This window comes from Spermophilus citellus (genome assembly GCF_964194105.1).
Source record: "Spermophilus citellus genome assembly, chromosome: 18".
NCBI classification, from domain to species: domain Eukaryota; kingdom Metazoa; phylum Chordata; class Mammalia; order Rodentia; family Sciuridae; genus Spermophilus; species Spermophilus citellus.
In genome coordinates, this window is record NC_138200.1 from 63,393,344 (window position 1) to 63,413,793 (window position 20,450).

Here is a 20,450-nt window from a genome sequence, read left to right on the forward strand (position 1 = left end):
AATCATCCTCCCCTAGACAGCTGTTGTGATGATTAGAATTTGTAGCAATTAGAATTATCATGAGATGTTGAGGAAGCACCTAACACTGGCCCAAATGCACATGGCAAAAGGTGGTAGAGGTCAAGTTTAAGCCCTATGCTTTCCAAAATCAAAATCTCAAGTCCTAGCCACTGTACTGTTCTGCTCTATCCCACTCCACCAGTCACCCCCATTCCCCATCCCTCCCACTGCTGCCAGATGGCCAACATTGGCATGGCACAGCCTAGCCTCCTCCCTCCTCTCCTCTAGAACTCTCAGTGGCTCCCCATGATCTAACAGTGGGAATATAGGTTAAGTTCACTACTATGCCTAGTTCAGAAGAGAGCACACACAGGGAGATCATGGGTCTCTGATGTGCAGATAACACAGAGCCAGGATTTCTCAAAAGGCCTTTGTATACCTCCTTCCTCAGACTACCCTGGGATGTAAATCCTGAGAGCCAGTGTCACCCAGGGCTTGAGTGAATCATGATCTCAAAGGGTAAGGGCAGAGCATTGGTGTTCCTAACACATTGTCTAAGAGACCCCAAGCCCCTCTTGGTAGACAGTAGGCTTTCCAGGCCCCCGGGACCAGGTTAATGAGAAGTGCTATGAGCTGGGGCATAGCCTCTGCCAGTGTTTAGAAGCACCAGGGGATTCCCTGCAGCAGAGAAGTGCCATATGGAGCCACACAGTGGGAGAGGATTCTGAGACTGGAGAGGGAAAAGGCCGTAAAATGGCTTGTGGCCTTCAGCAGAGACCAGAAGAAGTGAATGCCTTAAAAAACAACAAAGAGGACTGGGGATGCAGCTCAGTCGGTCGAGTGCTTGCCTCTCAGGCACAAGGCCCTGGGTTCAATCCCCAGCACCACAAAAAAATAAAATAAAATAAAAAACAGCAAAAACTGGACAAAAGGGACAGAGGTGGGGCGTTGGGGTGGGTCTAGGTGATGGATGTGTAAAAACATTCCTTCCTCTACGTCTAAAATCACTTCAAAATAAAAAGGGCTTTGTGTCTAAACATTGAAGGAGGTGAGTGACTCCAGGTCTCCTCTAGCAATGACAGTTACTGATTATCCAAGAAGGAAAGTTGTCCCACCAGGATTGGAATAGTGGAAAGAGTATGTGTGTGTGTGCATACACACGCATATGCCTCCTCTGCCCCCCGAAATATCAGGCGTGACCCAGCTGCTAAAGATCCCAGGCAGGACATGTGTTCTATGGAAGGAATGTGGCTAATTGGATGCTCCAGAGCAGGGGGTGGGGACACACAGAGGCCCCTTCTTTATTCTCAGCCCCGAAGTACAGGGTCAGCCTTGAGCAGTTCCAGAGACACATTGTGACCCCTGGCCCCTGCTCTCCCCGCTCTGCTGCTGGATGTTTATAGGACATGGGTGGCCTGGACTGGGAGTTTACATTTCAAGTGAAAAGAATCCAGTCTTGTGGGCCAAGCATCCATGAGTCCCAAAGAGCCTCAGCCAATGCACTAGGGGTGGCGCACTCTGCAGAGAGTGGCCAGCACAGGCCAGGCTGGCCTAACGCAGGTCTGCTTCTAGGCAGTACACAGCTGGGGACGAGGGTGTGGCCTCCCACCTCCAGGATCTCCAGGACCTGCCAGAGTTTCAGTAGCCCTCGACTCACACAGTGTGTCTTGGAGCCAGAGACTTTGCTCATCTTACTTCATGTAAACAACCAACTAGGCCCAGAGAACTCTGGAATCCCCAGCTTTCACTGGAGGAAATACGCTCGGTGACAGTACCTGCCACAGCTTGGATGGGGACAAGCCTCAGAATCAAAGCCTTGACCACTCTGTCTATAGCATCTTGGTACTGTCACTTTTTTTGAGCACCTACTATGTGCTGTACAGGCCTTAGATTCTGCAAGTATAAGAAACATCATGATCCTCATGTCAGCATGGAGAAGACTAAGGCTTGCTTCTGACCAAGGCCAGGTGTGTGCCTGGTCTATGGGGGAGTGTGGATTAGCACATGGGCAGCTGAGTCTCTTTCAGGGTGGGGACTTTGGCTGTTCCCATTTACTGAATCCCCACTCCTGGTCCCCTAAGGTGTTGGGACAGCCCTGTCAGCCCCAGAGCCCAGGCTCCCAACTGTTCCTCCCCAGGTCTTCCCACTGTCTCTGGAGTCCACCCCACAACTGAAACAGCCCCGTGACACTTGCTCACACAGTGGCCACGTCCAAAAGGATGTTTGACAAAAGGATAGAGGAATATCTGTCCCTTGAGGACACACAGTTAGCCTCCTGGTCAAGAAACTCCAGTTAAACCAGAGAAGGAATTGGACAGTCTTCCATAGCCTCCTCCAGTTTTATTATGGATCATGTCACTAGTAATTATTGTCATTACCTCCCTCCAGTGCACAGTGGGAGGCATTACCACTGATGTCCACACTCAGTCCTGGGGGATGGTCAAGAACACGACGCTGAAGGGGAAACCAAGGCTGCTGTTACAAGTCCAGGGAGTGGTTACCCTGGGGGTGGGGGTTAGTGACTGAATAGCTCCAAGGAGGTTTCTAGACCACTGCTTCTGTCCTCTTCCTGGCCAGCGTGTAGCTATGTGGGTATGCTCAGCTTGTTCAATGCCATCAAGCTGTTCAGTCATGGAAACACATTTCTACAGGTATTTTTAGCATCGAGGATCAGGCAATATAGTCAAACCTGTTGTGCTGCTGTGGTAGGATCTTGGTTAGGAGAGTCAGTTTTCAATGCCTGTTATGGGGCTTCAAATCCATGAGTGCTCACTAGATATGTGGCTTAAGGCAGTGTACTTAACCTTTCTGTGCCTCAATTTTAAGAGCTGAGAAATAGGTCTGCAGGGCTATGAGTACCCAAGCCTTTTATATTTCCTTTGGTAAGGAATTTTTTAATTTATTTTAATTAGGTATATATGACAGCAGAAGGCATTTTGATTAATTGCACACAATTGCTGCACAACTTTTTATTTCTCTGATTGTACACAATGTAGCATCGCACCATATGTGCAGTCATACATGACCTACGGTAATGATGTCCCTCTCATCCCACCATCTTTCCTGCCCCCATACCCCCTCCCCACCCTCCCTCCCCGTTGACTAATCACAGTTCCTCCATTTTTCCCATGTTCTCCCCCATTATGGATCAGCATCCACTTATCAGAGAGAACATTCAGCCTTTGGTTTTGGAGGATTGGCTTACTTCACTTAGCATGATATTCTCCAACTCCATCCATTGACCTGCAAATGCCATAGTTTTATTCTCTTTTAATGCTGAGTAATATTCCATTGTGTATATATACCACACTTTCTTTATCCATTTATCTATTGAAGAGTATCTGGGTTGCTTCCACAATTTAAGTATTATGAATTGAGCTGCTCTGAACATTGATGTGGCTGTGTTACTATAGTATGCTGATTTTAAGTCCTTTGCTATAGACGAGGAGTGGTATAGCTGGGTCAAATGGTAGTTCCATTCCAAGTTTTCTAAGGAATCCCCATACTGCTTTCCAGAGTGGTTGCAACCAATTTGCAGTCCCACCAATAATGGATGAGTGTACCTTTCCCTCCACATCCTTGCCAACATTTAATATTGCTTATATTCTTGATAATTGCCATTCTGACTAGCATGAGATAGACTCTCTGGGGGTAATGATGCCTCTCCTGAGCATTCCCAGCTGGATTTGAGCTCTCTCTCCCCTCCTTTCTCCCCAAAAGGAACCTGAGAATATGTCCAGTTTCTCTACATGGCAAAAGACTTTGCAGATGTACTTAGGTTAAGGATCTTGGATGGGAGGTTTCCCTGGGTTATCTAGGTGGCCTAACATAATCACAGGGTCCTTATAAAGGAAGGCAGGTCTGGGCATGACAGAATATTCCTGTAATCCCAGCAGCTTGAGAGGCTGAGGCAGGAGGATCATGAGTTCAAAGCCAGCCTTAGCAATTTAGCAAGGCCCTAAGCAACTCAGTGAGACCCGTCTCTAAACAAAATCCAGAAAAGGGTTGGAGATGTGGCTCAGTGGTGAATCACCCCTGAGTTCAGTACCATGTACCAAAAAGAAGTAAAACAGGAGGATCAGAGTCAAAGATGATAGAAAGGTGTTGGAGTAAAGTGGCCATAAGCCAAGGAATGCAGGCAGCTCCGGAAGCTAGAACAATCAAGGAGCAGATTTTTCCTTCAGAGCCCAAGAAGGAATTAGCCCCATGGACACCGTGAGTTGGCTCTGAAAGACCCATTTCAGACCATATCTCTCAGAGTTGTAAGATGGTGTTTGTTGTTTTAGGTCATAAATTTTGTGACAAGTTGTAACAGTAGCTATAGGAAACCCATAAAGTCTAGAATCATCTGCTGTTTTCATGTTGGTCCTGATGAAGGGACCTGCTCCCTGCTTTTGTGCAGTGACATAGAGCTGCTCTAGCGTCTGGATGGGTCACCCAGTCAGCACAGCTCCAACCCTCCATATACAGAGCAGAAGGTTAGGTGGCCCCTGGTAGATATCCGTGTTACTCCAGGAGGCTGCAGTTGTCCACCCAGCCTTCTAAAGGCAGGACTCCCAACAGTGAGAGGGGCCCCAGGGAAATGCAGCCTTTAGGCCAGTCCTCCAAGCCTGTGCCACCTCTGGGGGTGCACCAACATGGCGGAAGGGATGGTACACAGCCAGACAATGCTGGGCCAGGCAATGGCGCATCTCTGAGCTCAGCTCCCTCATATGGAAATGGAGCTAAGACAGACAGACTGAGCATGTCTCACTGTTGTGAGTCTCAAGTGGACGGATTGTGTGTGAAACTGGACCCCGGGTGCTGGTGATGCCGGCTCCTGCATGAAAGGAAACCATCTTGGTGAGCTGACCTCCCCCTTCCTTCGTAAAGCCCCCAGAATGGAGGACAGAGATTGTAAAGCCCTATACGTGCCAACCAGGGACTAATCTGGTTCTTCTCTTTCAGGTGAGGTCCATTACAGGAGCAAATACCTGAGAAGTGACACCTACAACGCCAATATCGAGGCCAACAGGATCGTGGTGTCGGAGTTTGGAACAATGGCCTACCCGGACCCCTGCAAAAACATCTTTTCCAAGTAACTGCCCATTTAGAATCTGACTGAATTTCATGCTCTTTGATGCCCTGCATAGTCCAAACAACCAGTACTTCCCCTCTGATGGTTTTCTTTAGGGTGGATAAAAACTCCACGGGGCTGGCCTTTTGACCATTGTTGCTGGTAATTCTTGATCACTGGTAGCAAGAAAGGCAGAGAGCATTTGACAAATTGTTAGGTACTCTCCCGTGTGACTGGGGAAAGAGCAGTTAGGAACCATCTGTCAAGGTTACAAATGCACATTCCCTCTAGTCAAGGGATACACTTGCTCGTGTCTGAAGTGACAAATGTACAAACAAGGTTATTCACGGCTACGTCATTTGTTATAATGAGAAACTGAAAACAACCCCAGTGCTCATAACAGAGGAGCAGTTAAATCAATAACATTGAAACTGTACGGGAAAGCACCATGCTGAAGTGAAGAGGAAGGGGGACACTCTAGATGGGAACATTTCCCAGACATATTGGTAAGTGCTTCATTTTGTGTACAAAGGCAGAGGAAATCTAGATTAGTTTTTGCTTGCACAGGTGTCAAGTCTGAAAGGATGCTTAAAGGAGAGAGGACACTGGCAGGTGGACCACAAAGTGGGGGAGACGTTTCAGATCATCAGGTTCTGATGCATATGTAGGTATCACAGGTTCGACTGTTAAACTTTTGGCCAGGGAAGCAGGCCAGCTGTCAGTATCTCCTCTCTGATACTCTTCAGACAAAGAGGGGTCATGAAATGGCTGGGGCTACACTGGTCCAGAGATGCAAGATTGCTTTTGCTTCTCTGGAAATGGCATCGGCTGTCTGCACAGGGAAGTGCTGTGCTCACACCTATAAATAGGGTGGAGCATGGAAGGAGCCAGCCAGAAAGGAGTGGCAGGGGTTAAGACCACAGCTGCGGAGCAGCCTCTCCTGCCACCCCTTGTCAGCAGGGTGCACGACCTAGATCTAGGATTGCCAGTTGCACCAGTGAACCCCTCTGGGTCTCCTTCTTTCCCGCTTGGAGTTTGCCTTCTGATAAAAATGAATAATGAGTTCCTAACTCAACACTCATTTGTATTCCTTTTAAAAAAAAAAAAAAAACTAATTTCCTAGCCAAATTTGAGAAAACCAGTGTGGACAAAGCAGGAATTCACTGCTTTGACAGCCATTACGGCATGTGTGCGATTTCTGTAGAGCTGCTCCAAGCACTTGGAAACAACCCGCCAGCTCTTGCTGGCTCTGGCACAAGAGACCTGTGGATTTTTGAGAGCTCAGTAGGGATCAGTGGGTGACCTAGGAACTCCCTGTAACTCATTGTAATATTGTTTTTGGGGAACCAGATATCTGAGTCCTCGAGATTCCTTAAGAACCCATTGAGGGCTGGGGATGTGGCTCAAGCGGTAGCGCGCTTGCCTGGCATGCGTGCGGCCTGGGTTCGATCCTAAGCACCACATACAAACAAAGATGTTGTGTCTGCCGAAAACTAAAAAATAAATATTAAAAAATTCTCTCTCTCTCTTCTCTCTCTCTTAAAAAAAAAAAAAAAAAAGAACCCATTGAGACCCAGTACTTTTTCTCCTGAAGTTGAAATTAAGCATTAAAGTGATAGGAAAACTGGAACCCTCAGGACAGAACTTTCTGGCTGGGTAGGCAGAGCCAGTGACCTTGCTGATATGCTTCTTTCCCCAGAGCATTCTCCTACTTGTCCCACACCATCCCTGACTTCACAGACAACTGCCTGATCAACATCATGAAGTGTGGAGACGACTTCTACGCAACCACAGAGACGAACTACATCAGGAAAATCGACCCATGGACACTGGAGACCCTACAGAAGGTATCAGCAGACCTTCAGTGACCTCAGTTCCACATGCAAGGGCGGGGCATGTTTGGCGAGACCCATTGGGCTGCCAGGAGCTCATCGGAGGTCCCCCCACGTGCCATTCCATCCTGGACAGCCCCTAGCCGTGCTTGGCACTAAATTCTAAGCTCTTGTGGGCAGGGATGGTGCTTTCATCTCTGGGGCTGTGTTGATTTTCCATAGTGATTACAACAAAGCACGTCCTGTGCCCCATGACAACATGTCTGTCAACACAGAACACTTAAACGGTGGTGGCCCCATGATTGTATTGCCTAGTGATGTTATAACCACCTTGGTCTGTCTTCGAACATGCTGTGATGTTCACACAACAACAAAATATATTGATGTTTCTTATCTCTATCCCCAAAATAATGCCGCGTGTCCCCATCACTAAGTAATGCATGACTATTCCACAAACTAAGGGGCTTTACTCTCAGTCATGGAGGTCAGAGGTCTGAAATCAAGGTGTTCCCACTTGGAGTTTGCTTTCTGATAACATGAGTGATGAGGTCCTAACTCAACCTTAGTTTGTTTTCCTTTGATAAAAATGAATTTCCTGGACAGGCTTGCTATGAGGGGTCTAGGGTGGGATCCTTCCCTGTCTCTTCCAGCTCCTGGTGGCTGCCAGCAATTCTTGGTGCTCCTTAGCTTGTAGGCAGGTTGCTCCAGTCTCCTCCTCCATCACCACACAGCCATCTCCTTGAGGTTTTTGAGTCCAAATTTCTCACCTTGCATAAACTCCCAAGCCATCAGATTTAGGGCCCACTCTAATGCAGTATGAGCTCATTTTAATTACTTCTATAAAGACCCTATTGCCCAATGAGGTCACGTTGGTAAGTACCAGGGTTCGGGACTGCGGTGTCTTATTGGAAGACACAATTCAACCCACACTTCTTGGCACCTAGGGAGCTTGATGACGTTGGAATGGCTGTTGGAGTGCCAGGATTCCTGGCAGTCCTACCCATATTGACCTGTAGAGGGAGGCCTTGGGCAAAGAGCAAGGGCATAAAAATAAATGTCCTAGCAGATGCCTTTCCTGGGCAGAATCAATCCAACATTTTTGTGAAAATCAATAGACCCGGGTTTGATTTTCCTCAGCTGGCCGTTCAAAGCCCCGGTGTCTTCACAAGGCGTTTCTTCACAAGTGCTTTTCTTAGCTGGGAAATTATATCCCGCTCCTTTTAAGCTAGGTGGCGGGGGTCCAACTGATGCCTGCTTTCCACAAAAGAGGAAATAACGGGAAAGGACGGAGCCCTCCTGACTCTGGGCTGGAGGGTGTGCTGCTCTTGGGGAGGAAGAGTGGACAGTTGGTCCTGGCCATCTCATGGTTCTGCAGCTGTGGCCTGTGCAGAGCAGGGGTTGTTGTTCAGCCTGTGAGTGGAGCTTCACTTTGACTAAAGGGCTTTATGCCCTCTCTATCCCCAGAATAATGGTGCAAGACAGGCTCGGAGCCCTGTGTTCTGTGGAAGGCAAAAGTGGTGAATCTAAATGAGTTAACAGAGCAGTGGCCAGGATTAGCTGGAAGGCTGCAGTCTCTCTGCCAAAGTCTTTGCTCAAGCCTCCCGAGGTGAGACAGCCTGTCTGCATGCTGAGGGCCCTGGCAGGGACAGGCCGCAGGGGGGAATGACAGCCACAGAAGTCACACAGGCTCACCAACTCTCCTCTACCCCTTTGCAGTAGGAGCCCCTCCCAACACAGGGTTACATCAGATCCAAGGGTCCACACCCACTCAGGTAATTCTCTTATTTTCCAATCTGGAGATGTGCAAAAATTCCCCTCATCTCTCTGGACATAGAATCAGTCAGGTGTTCAAGAAATTTCAACCTCTCCCCTTTAAAAACCTTGAGGCTGTCTTATTTTGCAGGTTGATTATCGTAAATATGTGGCTATAAACCTGGCAACGTCACATCCTCATTATGATGGGGCTGGAGATGTTCTCAACATGGGCACATCCATTGTGGACAAGGGGAAGACAAAATATGTGATATTTAAGATCCCTGCCACAGTGCCAGGTAGGTTCTTCTGGGGCACGTAATGAAGCCCACCTGGCCAAGGGCAGCTCCTGCTGAGGAATGCTGGGTTTTATTTACAACCCAGCACTTGGTGATACTTTCCCCATCAAGAAGGCATTCAGATGACCATAAACTCAGATTCCTCCTTTAAAAGAAAAGAGTAGTTTCTGGAATTCTTTTTGGAAGAAAGGAATTCTCTCACTATTCTAACCTCCTTCATCAATTCATCATTTTATCCATCCACCCACCACCCATCCATTCATTTGTCCTATTTCAACCTTTTCTCAAAGCTCCACTATTTTATTAGTTTATCCGTCCATCCATCCATCCATCCATCCATCCATCCATCCATCCATCCATTCATGTTTTAAGTCTTTTGACAATCTTTGCATGGCCAGGGTTCACCCCCAGCTCTGCAGCCAGGCTCCCAGGATTATTCAGGGAGCTCAGCTCTGCTGGGATTTACTCCAAATCCCCACCCTATTCTCTGGGCCTTCTGGACCTTCTCCACTTAGGGCTGGGATTCTGGAGCAAAGCCCAGGCCAACGGGAATTGCATGTTCCTGAGGGGGAAGAGGGTGAGGTTTCTAGCCTGTGTTTGTCCAGGACCCTCCTAGGAACCACACCCAGGAGACTGGGCCTTATGAGGGCTGCCACGCAGGACTCGAGGCAGTGTGGGACTCTGAGGGTGCTTGACCTGACCTTCTGGTTTAGGAAACTAGTTTACATCTGTGATCTTGATGGTCCCTGCCCCCACAGTCCTGTAGAAACTTCTGAGAGAATTGCCAGGCTGTGCTGGGAGATGTGATTCCCTTGGGTCAGAAGGTACAATGAGTATTCTTTAAGCAAAAATCTCATTAATTATGTCATTCAAGGACTATAAGGTCCAGTCAGAATCCTAGACTGCCAGAGTCAGGGGTATCTAGGCATCTGTTGCCACCTCATATTACCCAGGAGGACAGTGAGGCTCGGGGATCAGGTGACACCCTGGGGCCTACAGTTTACAGGAGCACAGACACTGCAAGAGCAGCCACCCTCTGCTCCAAGCTGGGACTGGCCTGGGGAGCCATCCCCATCTGTGCCGCCTGGGCCAGGAGCTTGTCATCTCAGTTTGCATTGTGCTTCATTTGTTTTGTGAAGAAAAGAACCATCCCACAGCCCCACCACATCCTCCCCAGCCAGCTGTTTACAGTGTGCACAGGTGGCCACAGAGAGGTGGGGACCTTTGCAGGTAACTCATTATAAACCGGCCTGGGGCCTGGGTGGGGAGGCCTTCTGGCCAGGGGTGACTCATCCTTTCAGAGGAATAAGAAAACCAAACACTGATCACCTCTGGTGTCAGGTGCACCAGGTGAGGCACCGGAACCCCAGTCAGGACAAGAGGTCAGCTTGTCCCTCACCACTGTGTTGTCTCATCCTGGTCTCTACCTTCACTGAGGCTATGCAACCTGATGGTGGAGAAGGAAGCCAAGGATAAGAGGCCATGTTTCTCACTGAACCCTGTGGCTCTGACCACAGTGGTAAGCAATGTCACCAAGTCTCAGTCTCTCAGCTTTGCAGTGGGCATCCAACAGCCTGGCTTGATTGTCACAGTATATGTAAAAGCCCCTCATCACAAGTCAGTCCCTTCCCAGGGTCTTGTAATGGGCAGTGCAGGAGAAAGTTGTGGAAGCCTTAGGAAATACATGCCAAATGATGGCACCCAGCAAAATACCAGAGCTTCAGCCCAGAAAGCCCCCGTCTCTTGGGAGTCTGATGGAAACGCAGACTCAGGCCCCAGCCCGCACGCTGAGTTAAACTCCTCATTTTATCATGATCCCCAGATGATTCACATGAGCGCTAAAGTTTGAAAAGCACTGCTCTGCAGCAGCTGACTTTTTCTGTAAAGGGGCCAAGTAGTAAATATTTAAGGCTTTGAGGACCATATGGCGTGGGCCACTGTAGCTGAAAGCAAAGGCAGTCACAGACAATGCACAAAGGCGTGGGGGAGTGGAGCCGAGGGAGTGGGACCACAGTCCAGAGAGACTGTGCCAAAGCAGGCAAGGCTCGGGTGAGCCCCTGGCTGTGATGCCGAGCCCTGGCCTCGAGGCCTCCCTTGGTGGACCAGAGGCTTTCATGCCCGAGAACCTGAGCTCATCGTCATGGGGGGCCTGAGTGGGATGCTCTCAGGCCCTATGCCTGGTCTCCTTAGCAACCATCAGTCTGTGGGTGACAGTTGTGTGGTGGTCCTGTCCTGGGCTGGTTCCTGTGTGATTCCAGGTTTGCTTTCCTGCAGAGGCCAAGAGGAAGGGGAAGAGCCCTCTGAGGCACACGGAGGTGTTCTGCTCCATCCCCTCCCGTTCGCTCCTCTCCCCCAGCTATTACCACAGCTTTGGAATCAGCGAGAACTACATCGTGTTTCTGGAGCAGCCGTTCAGGTTGGACATTCTCAAGATGGCAACGGCATACATGCGGGGAGTCAGCTGGGCTTCCTGCATGGCCTTCCACAGGGAGGACAAGGTGAGGCCTGGCTGGGATGTTGCTGCCTGCCGCAGGGGCAGACTGGGAGGGAGCCTGACTGGCAGGAGGGTCGGGGAAGGAGACTGCGTGGAGGGAGGGAGAAGAGCAGCTACCTTGCAGACTCTGGGAGGAGCCTCAACCTTCCAGAGTTCTAAAGCCGATGGTCCTTTAGAGTATCCCTGAATGAGGGCAAGAGGCCTGGACCTTCTACCCCGACTTCAGTAAGTCACTGGAGATAGACTGGCCTCACGCAACCAAGGCCACCAACCCAGTCCCCACATGCCCAGCTGCAAAGGGACCAAGAGCTCATCCTGAGGGATAGTTGGGCCCCTCACAGCCTCCATCATCCAAGAACACGGCTCCTCTGGCATCCCTGCCATCACCTTGTGTTGCTGGGAGGACGGCAGGTGCTCGCAGTGATGGAGGGCTCCCCAGCGTGCTTCAGGAGAAACATCTGTAGTCCAGGTGTGCCTGAGTGCTCCAGCAGGTGTGTCTGTGTGGTAATGTGTGCACGTCTGTGTTTGTGTTTATTTTCAGTTATTACTTTACTTTTGAAAAATATCAAGTAATTCTCAGTGTTATTTAGTCAACTAATACATGACTTTAGAGCCACATGTTCAGTCCCCTCCCTCCCAGCCTCCTGTCCCAGTAGAAAGCAATTTTACATGTACATACAAATACTGTGGCTGGCCACCTCCTTAGGGCCTGTCCTCTCCCTTCTCAGCGCTGAGGTTCTTGTGGGAGTGAAGTTGTGGCTAAGGTCCCTCCTCTGCTCAGAACCTTCTAGTTATTTTCCATCTTCCTCAGAATAAGATCCTGGAATCCCCACACACCCCCATCCCAAGCCCTCACTCCCTGCTTGGTGTCCTCCTGACTCTCCTGGCTCTTGAACCAGCCAGATACGTTCCTGTTTCAGGGCCTTTGCATCGTCTTCCTCTCATGGAGTGGGCTGCTCCCCCACCTGCACCTGGCTGCCCCCTGCCCTTGACCCAGGTGGTGGCTCGACACCCTTGATCTCTGGGCCTTCCTCTCTGAGCCCATCTGAGTAGACCCTGTCCAGGGCTTTCTCCACCTCCACCCTGCTATCTTTATTTCAGGAGCGCCCATCACCTTGACATGTTGTAGATTTGGTATTTATTGTGGGCTTCACCCCACTAGCACGGGAGCTCTGAGAAGGGAGTTTGGGATTATTCCCGAAGAAGCCCCTGATACCTAGTAGCCCCTCCACAAATATTTGAAGCTTAAATAAGAAGGACCGGAAGTCCACTGAAGCTGTGCGTGTCCTGTAGCACTCTCCTGGGGAGCCCCTGGGAGCTCCTGCCAGCAGGAGCTTGGGAGTCCTCTATGTCTCTAACCTGAACCTCTCAGGAGTCCCTGGCCCTCAGAAAGTCTCAGGGAGATTCCACATGTCAAAACCCACATGTCAGAGCAGACAGCCCTGGGGAAAGCTCTGGAATGAGTTCAGAAGAGAATTTTCTTTTTTCCTTTTTTACAACACTGGGAATTGAAACCAGGGGTGCTGTGCCACTGAGCTGAGCTACATCCCCAGACCTTTTTATTTAATTTTGAGACAGGGTTGAGGCTGGCCTCAAACTTGTGTTCCTCTTGCCTCACCCTCCCTAGTAGCCTGGATTATAGATATGTGCCACCACACCCAACTTTAAAAGAGAATTTCCTGCAAGATCCCAGTGGTTGGCTCAGGAATTGCAGTCATGAGAGAGAAAGCCTAAAATCATCACCACTATCCTCACCTCCCCTACTCAGCCCACTACCACCTCAATCAGAGCCTACCTCCCTTGCAGCCCTCCTAACACCTGAAGGTTGGTTCTGGGAAAGAAAGAAGGACCAGAGTGAACCTCCCTTCCTCTCAGGAGGAGGTGGTTAGCCCAGACCTGCCAAAAGAAAAAAACTCACACCCCGTTGGATTAGGCAAATGGCCACAGATATGGCTGATTACCACCCAGAGTGAGGCCAGCCAGTAGTTCCCAGGGAGGTGTCCCTGAGCACCTGTGAGCGGGTGCAGCTCCTAGGCTGGAGCTGGCACTGGGTCCGCTTCACTGCAGCCCCCGGGACAGGTGGGGTTGCTGTGCCAAGCACCTCCTGGGGAACAGGCAAAGGTGGGAAGTAGGCCCTGCAGTACCAGCCAGGAGAGGGGACCATAGGATGGGACTACAGCTTCTGATGGAGCCTGACACCTGGCAGGTCCACTGAAGTTCGTCTGTGGAATGCGGGACAGTGCACCCTCGGGAGCCTCCCCAGACATTGCCCAGAGGCCCTGGCAGCAGGGCATCCCTCCTTCCATCTTAAAGATGGGGCCACAGAGGGCTGGGGGTGTGGCTCAAGCGGTAGCGCGCTCGCCTGGCATGCGTGCGGCCCGGGTTCGATCCTCAGCACCACATACCAACAAAGATGTTGTGTCCGCCAAGAACTAAAAAATAAATAAATATTAAAAATTCTCTCTCACTCTCTCTCCTATCTCACTCTCTCTTAAAAAAAAAAAAAAAGATGTTGTGTCCGCTAAAAACTAACTAAATAAGTAAATAAATATTAAAAAAAAAAAAAGATGGGGCCACAGAAACCAACAAGGCACAGCTCTGCCCATTGAGTGCTTCTACCTATCGGGTACTTCTGAGAAGACTCAGAGCTCAGGAGGGGGAATGCTCCAGATCATGAGCTAGTGCCAGGTAGGGCCAGGTGTTGTCAGTCCCTGGACTCCACCATGCCAGGCTTCAGAGGGAGAGCTGACCACCCGGTGGGCATCTTCTTCCAGACTTACATTCACATCATTGACCAGAGGACCAGAAAGCCTGTGCCCACCAAGTTTTACACAGATGCCTTGGTGGTGTTTCACCATGTCAACGCCTACGAGGAAGGTGACTGCATCCTGTTTGATGTCATCGCCTATGAGGACAACAGCCTCTACCAGCTCTTCTACCTGGCCAACCTCAACAAGGACTTCGAGGAGAACTGCAGGCTCACCTCGGTCCCCACCCTCCGGAGGTTTGCTGTGCCCCTCCATGTGGACAAGGTATGGTGCTGGGGAGCAGCTGTTTCTTCCTAGAGAGACCCAAGCCCAGTAGGAAGTTACTTTGGCACTTATTTGATTGACATTGAAATTCAAAATGAACTGTTAAGAAAAATGATGCTTTCCTTGTTTTGATCATTATGGACATATTTGTACTGTCTGCCCCACCGACACACATACGTGCAAACATAAGATGCACATGTACATATCTCTCTCAATTTTAATCAGATTATACATAACTCTAACAGCTTCATTGAGATTTAATTCACATATCACAAAATTGGCCCATTTAAAGTGTTCTGTTCATTCTTCTTTGATATAGTCATGGAGTTGTGCATTCATCATCATTATCCATTCTAGAACATCTTCATCACCCCAGAAAAGAAATCCCACACGCCTTAGCCATCACCTCCTGGTGCCCCTCCCCTCCCCCCAGTCCCAGGCAGCCACTAGCCTACTGTCCATCTCAAAGGACTTGCCTTCCTGACTTTTCGTGTCAATGGAACCACATGGCGAGCAGCCTCTCTGACTGGCTTCTCCCAGGTAGCATGCTTTCAAAGTCCTTCCACGCTGTGGCATCTGGACACTTGTTCCCTCTTATGTGAGGGAATACTAATTCGCATGCTCCTTTCTTCACTTATTAATATATCTAAACATCTCTCCCTGACATTAAATATCCCTTGACAGCATCATTTTTAATTTTTACCTAATAGTCTCTGTCCAGGGTTCATTTCCACTGGCTGTCCAACAGTCCTGTTCCGATTCCAGTAGTCATCCTCCATTAGGGTGGCACTGCGGTGGCTCTGGGCGCAAGGAGGCGACAGCACAGCTTCTGGCTCCAGCACTCACTGTCTTCATGACTTAGTGAATGTCAATGAAGCCAAATGCAATTACATTTTGATGGCTCACATTTACTAAATGCACACCAGGTGCCAGGTACTTCGCTAAGCATTCTATTTCCCTTACATCAGTTAATGATGAGGGCGACCCATGGGAGAAGTCCCCAGCAGCCTCATCTTACAGATGAAAAAGCAGAGGCTCTGAGGTGAAGGAATGTGCCCAAGGTCCCAACAGCCCACCTAAGATCAGAGCCTGCTCCGGCCTATCTCCAAACCACATTTGCAGCTGCGAGGTGGTAGTGACTGCTGTTCTCCATAGCAGAGCTCACTCCTGGAAGGAGCCCTGGACAGTCACCCCGACCCCTCTTAGGGCTCTGCAGGCCTAGGAACATTCATTCCTCCAGTACCCGGGGAGCCTTCCCGGCCTCACTGCAGGCTCCACCGGGCAGCGGTTCAGCCTACTCCCACACAGCGAGCAGGGAGCCAGGAGCCGCGCCAGGGTTACTCAGTCTTCAGAGCAGAGGGTCTTGCCCGCCACTCTGGCCTTGCCCCACCTGTGGTCATTTGTGTGCCTCTGCCATGGTTTCACCATGTCTGATAGCGCCCCTATTTAACAATTTATGAAATTGTTTGTTTTAGCCAACTCTTAACTGGTGTGGAAGGAAGCATCTCTAACGACACAGAGCCAAAGGCTGGCACTAAGACAAAGATGTGAAGCAGAGGTCTGAACCGCAGGGGGACTGCTGCTCACCAAGGTCTGACCTCTTGAAAAGAAGCTGGAGGGGCTGGGGGCGCAGCTCAGAAGCCCTGCATTCCACCACCAGTGCCACATTTAAAAGAGAAAAAAGAGGTTTCAGGCACTGTGGCACCTGAGACTCTGAGGGACCCATCAGAAAAGTATTGCCTCCCTCCCTCCCTGCGCGCTCAGGGCTATTGACCCATCGGTCACAGCCCATGGCTTGGAGATGCCGCAGTGCAGCTCAGCAGCCTGTCTCCCACTTCCAGGAAGAATGTGGGTGTCACAAAATGTGGGTGACTCACAAGGCCACTCTCAGCCCAGGATGATGATGCAGGAAGAGGAGTGCGCTTCCTCCTGCTGCCCACACCGAGGGTTTTATAACCTTTTATCATGCCTTGGAAATGGTTCCCTTCCCCAGGACCATGCTTAGAAGGGAAACAGGTATGTTTATAAAAGACGCTGTGTAGCCATCTGGTGCTTTGAAATTAGCAAAGAAGAGATTTGGGTTTTGGAGATAAAACCCAAATCTCCTGGTCTAGGAGTAGAAGCTGCTATTTCTGGGCCCAAAGTGCCTCCTCCAATGACAGCCTCTTGTGTGTGGATGATAAATGCTCTGAACCCACCTCCTGGAGCACACGATGCCCTTTAGGACAAGGGCAGGGCTGCGGTCCCTGTTGTCTGTACATGCCCATGGGATGGGTAGCTCTGGTCACGCTGTTTAATTGCTATTTCTTGTCCTTTAAAAATGTATTCTCTACTTTCAAGTCACTCCGCTGCTGCATATGGAAATGGGAGAGTGAAGCAGGTGGACATAGCCACACATGCGCACATCCGACAGCTCTGGCCCCACCCTGTCCGGAGTCTGATCAGAGAGGTGACCCTAGGAGTGCAGTCCTCTCTCAGATGTCCTTCTGCTCTGGGACCTTGGCCCATTATTGTTCCCTCTTCCTGCCACACTGATCTGTCCCATCTCCCTGGCTGCATGTTGGAATCTGCTGCAAAGCTTGACCAGCCCACGCCCACACCACTACAGCAGAACCTCCAGGGGACCCAGGCCTGGCTGGGCTCAGCACCCAGGGATTCCAATGTGCAGCCAGGAGAGAGAAACTCTGGGCCTGGTGGATTCCCCATCCTTCAGGCCTCAGGTCATTTCTGCCCTCAGGTGCAGGCACACCCCCAGGCCCAGAGCTCCACATTTACCTCCAGCATGAGGAACTTGCTCAGTCCCCTCTTCCCACTGAAGCACAGGCTCCAAGAGGGCAGGGACTCTGTTTTGTTGACTGTGTCCCCAAGCTGAGAGGGTACTCACTCTTCAGTATCGGGAAGGAATAAATGAGGAGTGAATGAATGAAAATGTGAACCAAGGTCTCCAAATGAAAAATGATTTCCACATGGAATGGGCGACAGGGCACTGTACTTAGAGGCCCAGGACCACCCCACTGCCCTGGATTCTCTTGCACTTGAGCCAGCGAAGGTCAAAAGAAGGTGGGGCCATTAGGGCCTCTGGGCATCCCCCCCCCCGCCCCCCCAGCCTGTCTATGTAGGGCATCAGGTGTCTAGGGAAGGGCTCGGCAGAGAGGAGGAGTGGCAGGGAGGGCCATGGGCATGTACAGACAACAGGGACCGCAGCCCTGCCCTTGTCCTAAAGGGCATCGTGTGCTCCAGGAGGTGGGTTCAGAGCATTTATCATCCACACACAAGAGGCTGTCATTGGAGGAGGCACTTTGGGCCCAGAAGTAGCAGCTTCTACTCCTAGACCAGGAGATTTGGGTTTTATCTCCAAATGCAAAAATGAAGACAGATGTAAGAGAAGCTGTGCTGTTGGGAGCGTGCTGCACTTGAGGCCTATTAAATGCCCTTTGTGCTCTTAGACCCTGGCAAAGGGGGCCATGTTCTGGCCTTCTGTCTCTAGCAGGGCCCCTTCTCCACAGGGTGAGGTGCACACAGGGCATCAGGTGTTGTACCCACCAAGAAGGACATCTCCCCACTCTTACCCCAACCAGGCTCTGGATACCTGGAATCCTAAACCTGCTTCAGTGCCTGCCCCTGTCCCCCTAAGAGTGGACTGTGCCATTGGGGTACCCACCTGGGCCCACAAGGTGGCAGGGCTGGCCAGGGCATCCAGGCAGTTAGGGCAGAGCCATCTCATCCAGCTCGGAGCTGCAAGGGGCCCTAGATTCCTAAAGTCAAGCTCCTTCCAGAGCAGCACTGTGCACTGGGACCTGCATCACAGCCGGAACATTCTCCCTGCCCTGTAACAGGGCTACTGGCCATGAGTTCTGTGGAGCACTTGACAGAGCCCATCAGAATGTTTCATTTTACTTCACTATTTTTTAAAATTTTTTTTAGTTGCAGATGGACACAATACCTTTATTATTTTTATGTGGTGCTGAGGATTGAACCCAGAGCCTCACATGGGCTAGGCAAGCACTCTACCACTGAGAATCCTACTCAGCCCCTACTTCACTGTTTTTAAAATTTGATTTAAAGAGCCACATTTGGCTGGTGGTTGCTGCCCTGGACACAGCAGTTAGTTCCACAATGTTAAGGTCCATGTGTCCAGGTAGGAGAGAGAGGATATTTTGCTCAATTTGCTTGATGGTTAGGGTCTGTGATCCTCTGCTCATTCTCTCGCTCTGGGTCTTGCACACTTTAGGAATTGTGAAGTGCTGTGCTAATACACATCACACCCTAGTAGTTGTGGCTTCTCCCTGTGTCTACAGATGAGAGTGAAAGTAGTTTGCCCAAAATCGATGAATCAGCCATGGGATTTGTGTTGGGATCTGAATGCTTGTCGTCTGGCTCCAGGTCACTAACTACAATATGACTGACACTGGACCAGAGGTTTCAACAGCTATGATTCCATGCTAAACATGATCCTCAGAGCAGGAGGAAGCAACTCTGCCTACTCTCAACAGCCCTTCTGACAGAGGAGGAAGCAGGCCCAGCGAGATTGAGGTTGGGCTCAAATTCACATAGAAGGTTGTAGAGTGAGATTTCACACTGAAACTGGTTTGTGGGGGATTCCTGAGATGACTGATTCTCCTGGGAGTTCCCTCACATTAAGGGACTTTAAAGTAGGCCTCCAGGATTTTGTTGAACTCTGGCTGGAAAGTGATTTCTTTCCAAAGCTGAGCATATTGCAGCCGAAAGCAGCCGAGTCATGTTCGTTATTGCTGTGTGTGGAAAAATTCAGTTTATTCCTCAACCAGTCTGACCAGTTTCAGGCTGGAGTTATAAGATGTCTCTGTAGACCAACTCCCTGAGAATCAAGGCTGGGACATGCCCAGGGGCCTGTGGCTGTCACGTGTCCAGCAAGGCACCAGGCAGGCCTCCTACTGGCTCCCAGTGCGCACAGGTGAGGGAGGCACTTAGAGTTTCTGTTTATTGCCAGTGTGCCAGGCACTGGGCTATTCTGTTCACACCGTTTATCTCACTGAATTCTTACAGCCAGCCTGGGAAGCAAGTGTTTCACCGCTTGATAGTTGAAGGAAAAGCTTGAGTTATGCATTTACTCCTTCCAGCAATTACTTCCTGTGCACTGACTGTGTGCCATGCAGTAGGCAAAGTCTGGTCCTTACCTTTATGGAGAAGACAAGTGTAAGAAGGAAACAGCTATGTATAATATGTCAGAATACATCCTACCATCATGTATATCTAAAAAAAAAAAAATTAAAGAAAAAGAATCAGCTCCATAATGGAGAAACCACTGCTTAGAACAATTGTTTCAGAGACACTGAAGATTCAGATTCAGACCGAGTTATTAGGGGACATTTGAGCTGAGACTTGCAGGATGAGTACTGGCCAGTCTCAGGACCTTTGCTCTTGCTTTGCCCACTGTTACAATGCTCTTGCTTCCAAGAAGAAGAATCACAGTGCAAAAGCCTGGGCCCAAGTTCTGCTTCTGCCTGTGTGGCTTTGGACAATTCCCCTTTTTTCTCTTCTGTAAATTGATGGGTTAATCTAGACAGATCTCTCAGCACTCCTGTAGTCCAACTACCAGGATGCAGTGAACTTTTCCTCCTTCCCAGCAAAAAATAGGTTGGTTCTCATTATAAAAAGTGATTTTGGGAAATTGGTACATGGAGAAAAGTTTCAATGAGAAGTCAGCCAAAATAAGGATCTGTGATTTTGTTTCTCAGTCTTCCAGTGCCTAATCTGTACTCACCCCCAGGAGTAGTGGTAGGAATTGTTATTGTAATGGTAATAATAATAATCATATTGTGGTGCCCCATTACCTATGGTTTTGCTTTATATAGTTTCAGTTACCTATGATCAATTGTGATCTAAAAATATGAAATGAAAACTCCAAAATATACAATTCATAAGTTTTCAATTGCATGCTGTTCTCAGCATTATAAAACTTTAAGCCCTCCTGCTCTGTCCTATCCAGGACATGAGTCACCTGTG

At 49.6% G+C, this 20,450-nt stretch overlaps 1 protein-coding gene across 2 annotated transcripts in view; it reads left to right on the plus strand.

The window, feature by feature from the left end:
- Positions 1-20,450, plus strand: part of BCO1 (beta-carotene oxygenase 1) — a 31,669-nt gene that overhangs the window by 4,441 nt on the left and 6,778 nt on the right. For both annotated transcript variants that reach the window (XM_081275658.1, XM_081275659.1), the window contains 5 exons: positions 4,948-5,077; positions 6,756-6,903; positions 8,792-8,939; positions 11,214-11,437; positions 14,208-14,465. In XM_081275658.1, the coding sequence (XP_081131784.1) occupies positions 4,948-5,077; positions 6,756-6,903; positions 8,792-8,939; positions 11,214-11,437; positions 14,208-14,465 (908 nt within the window). The remainder of the gene's footprint in view (positions 1-4,947; positions 5,078-6,755; positions 6,904-8,791; positions 8,940-11,213; positions 11,438-14,207; positions 14,466-20,450) is intronic.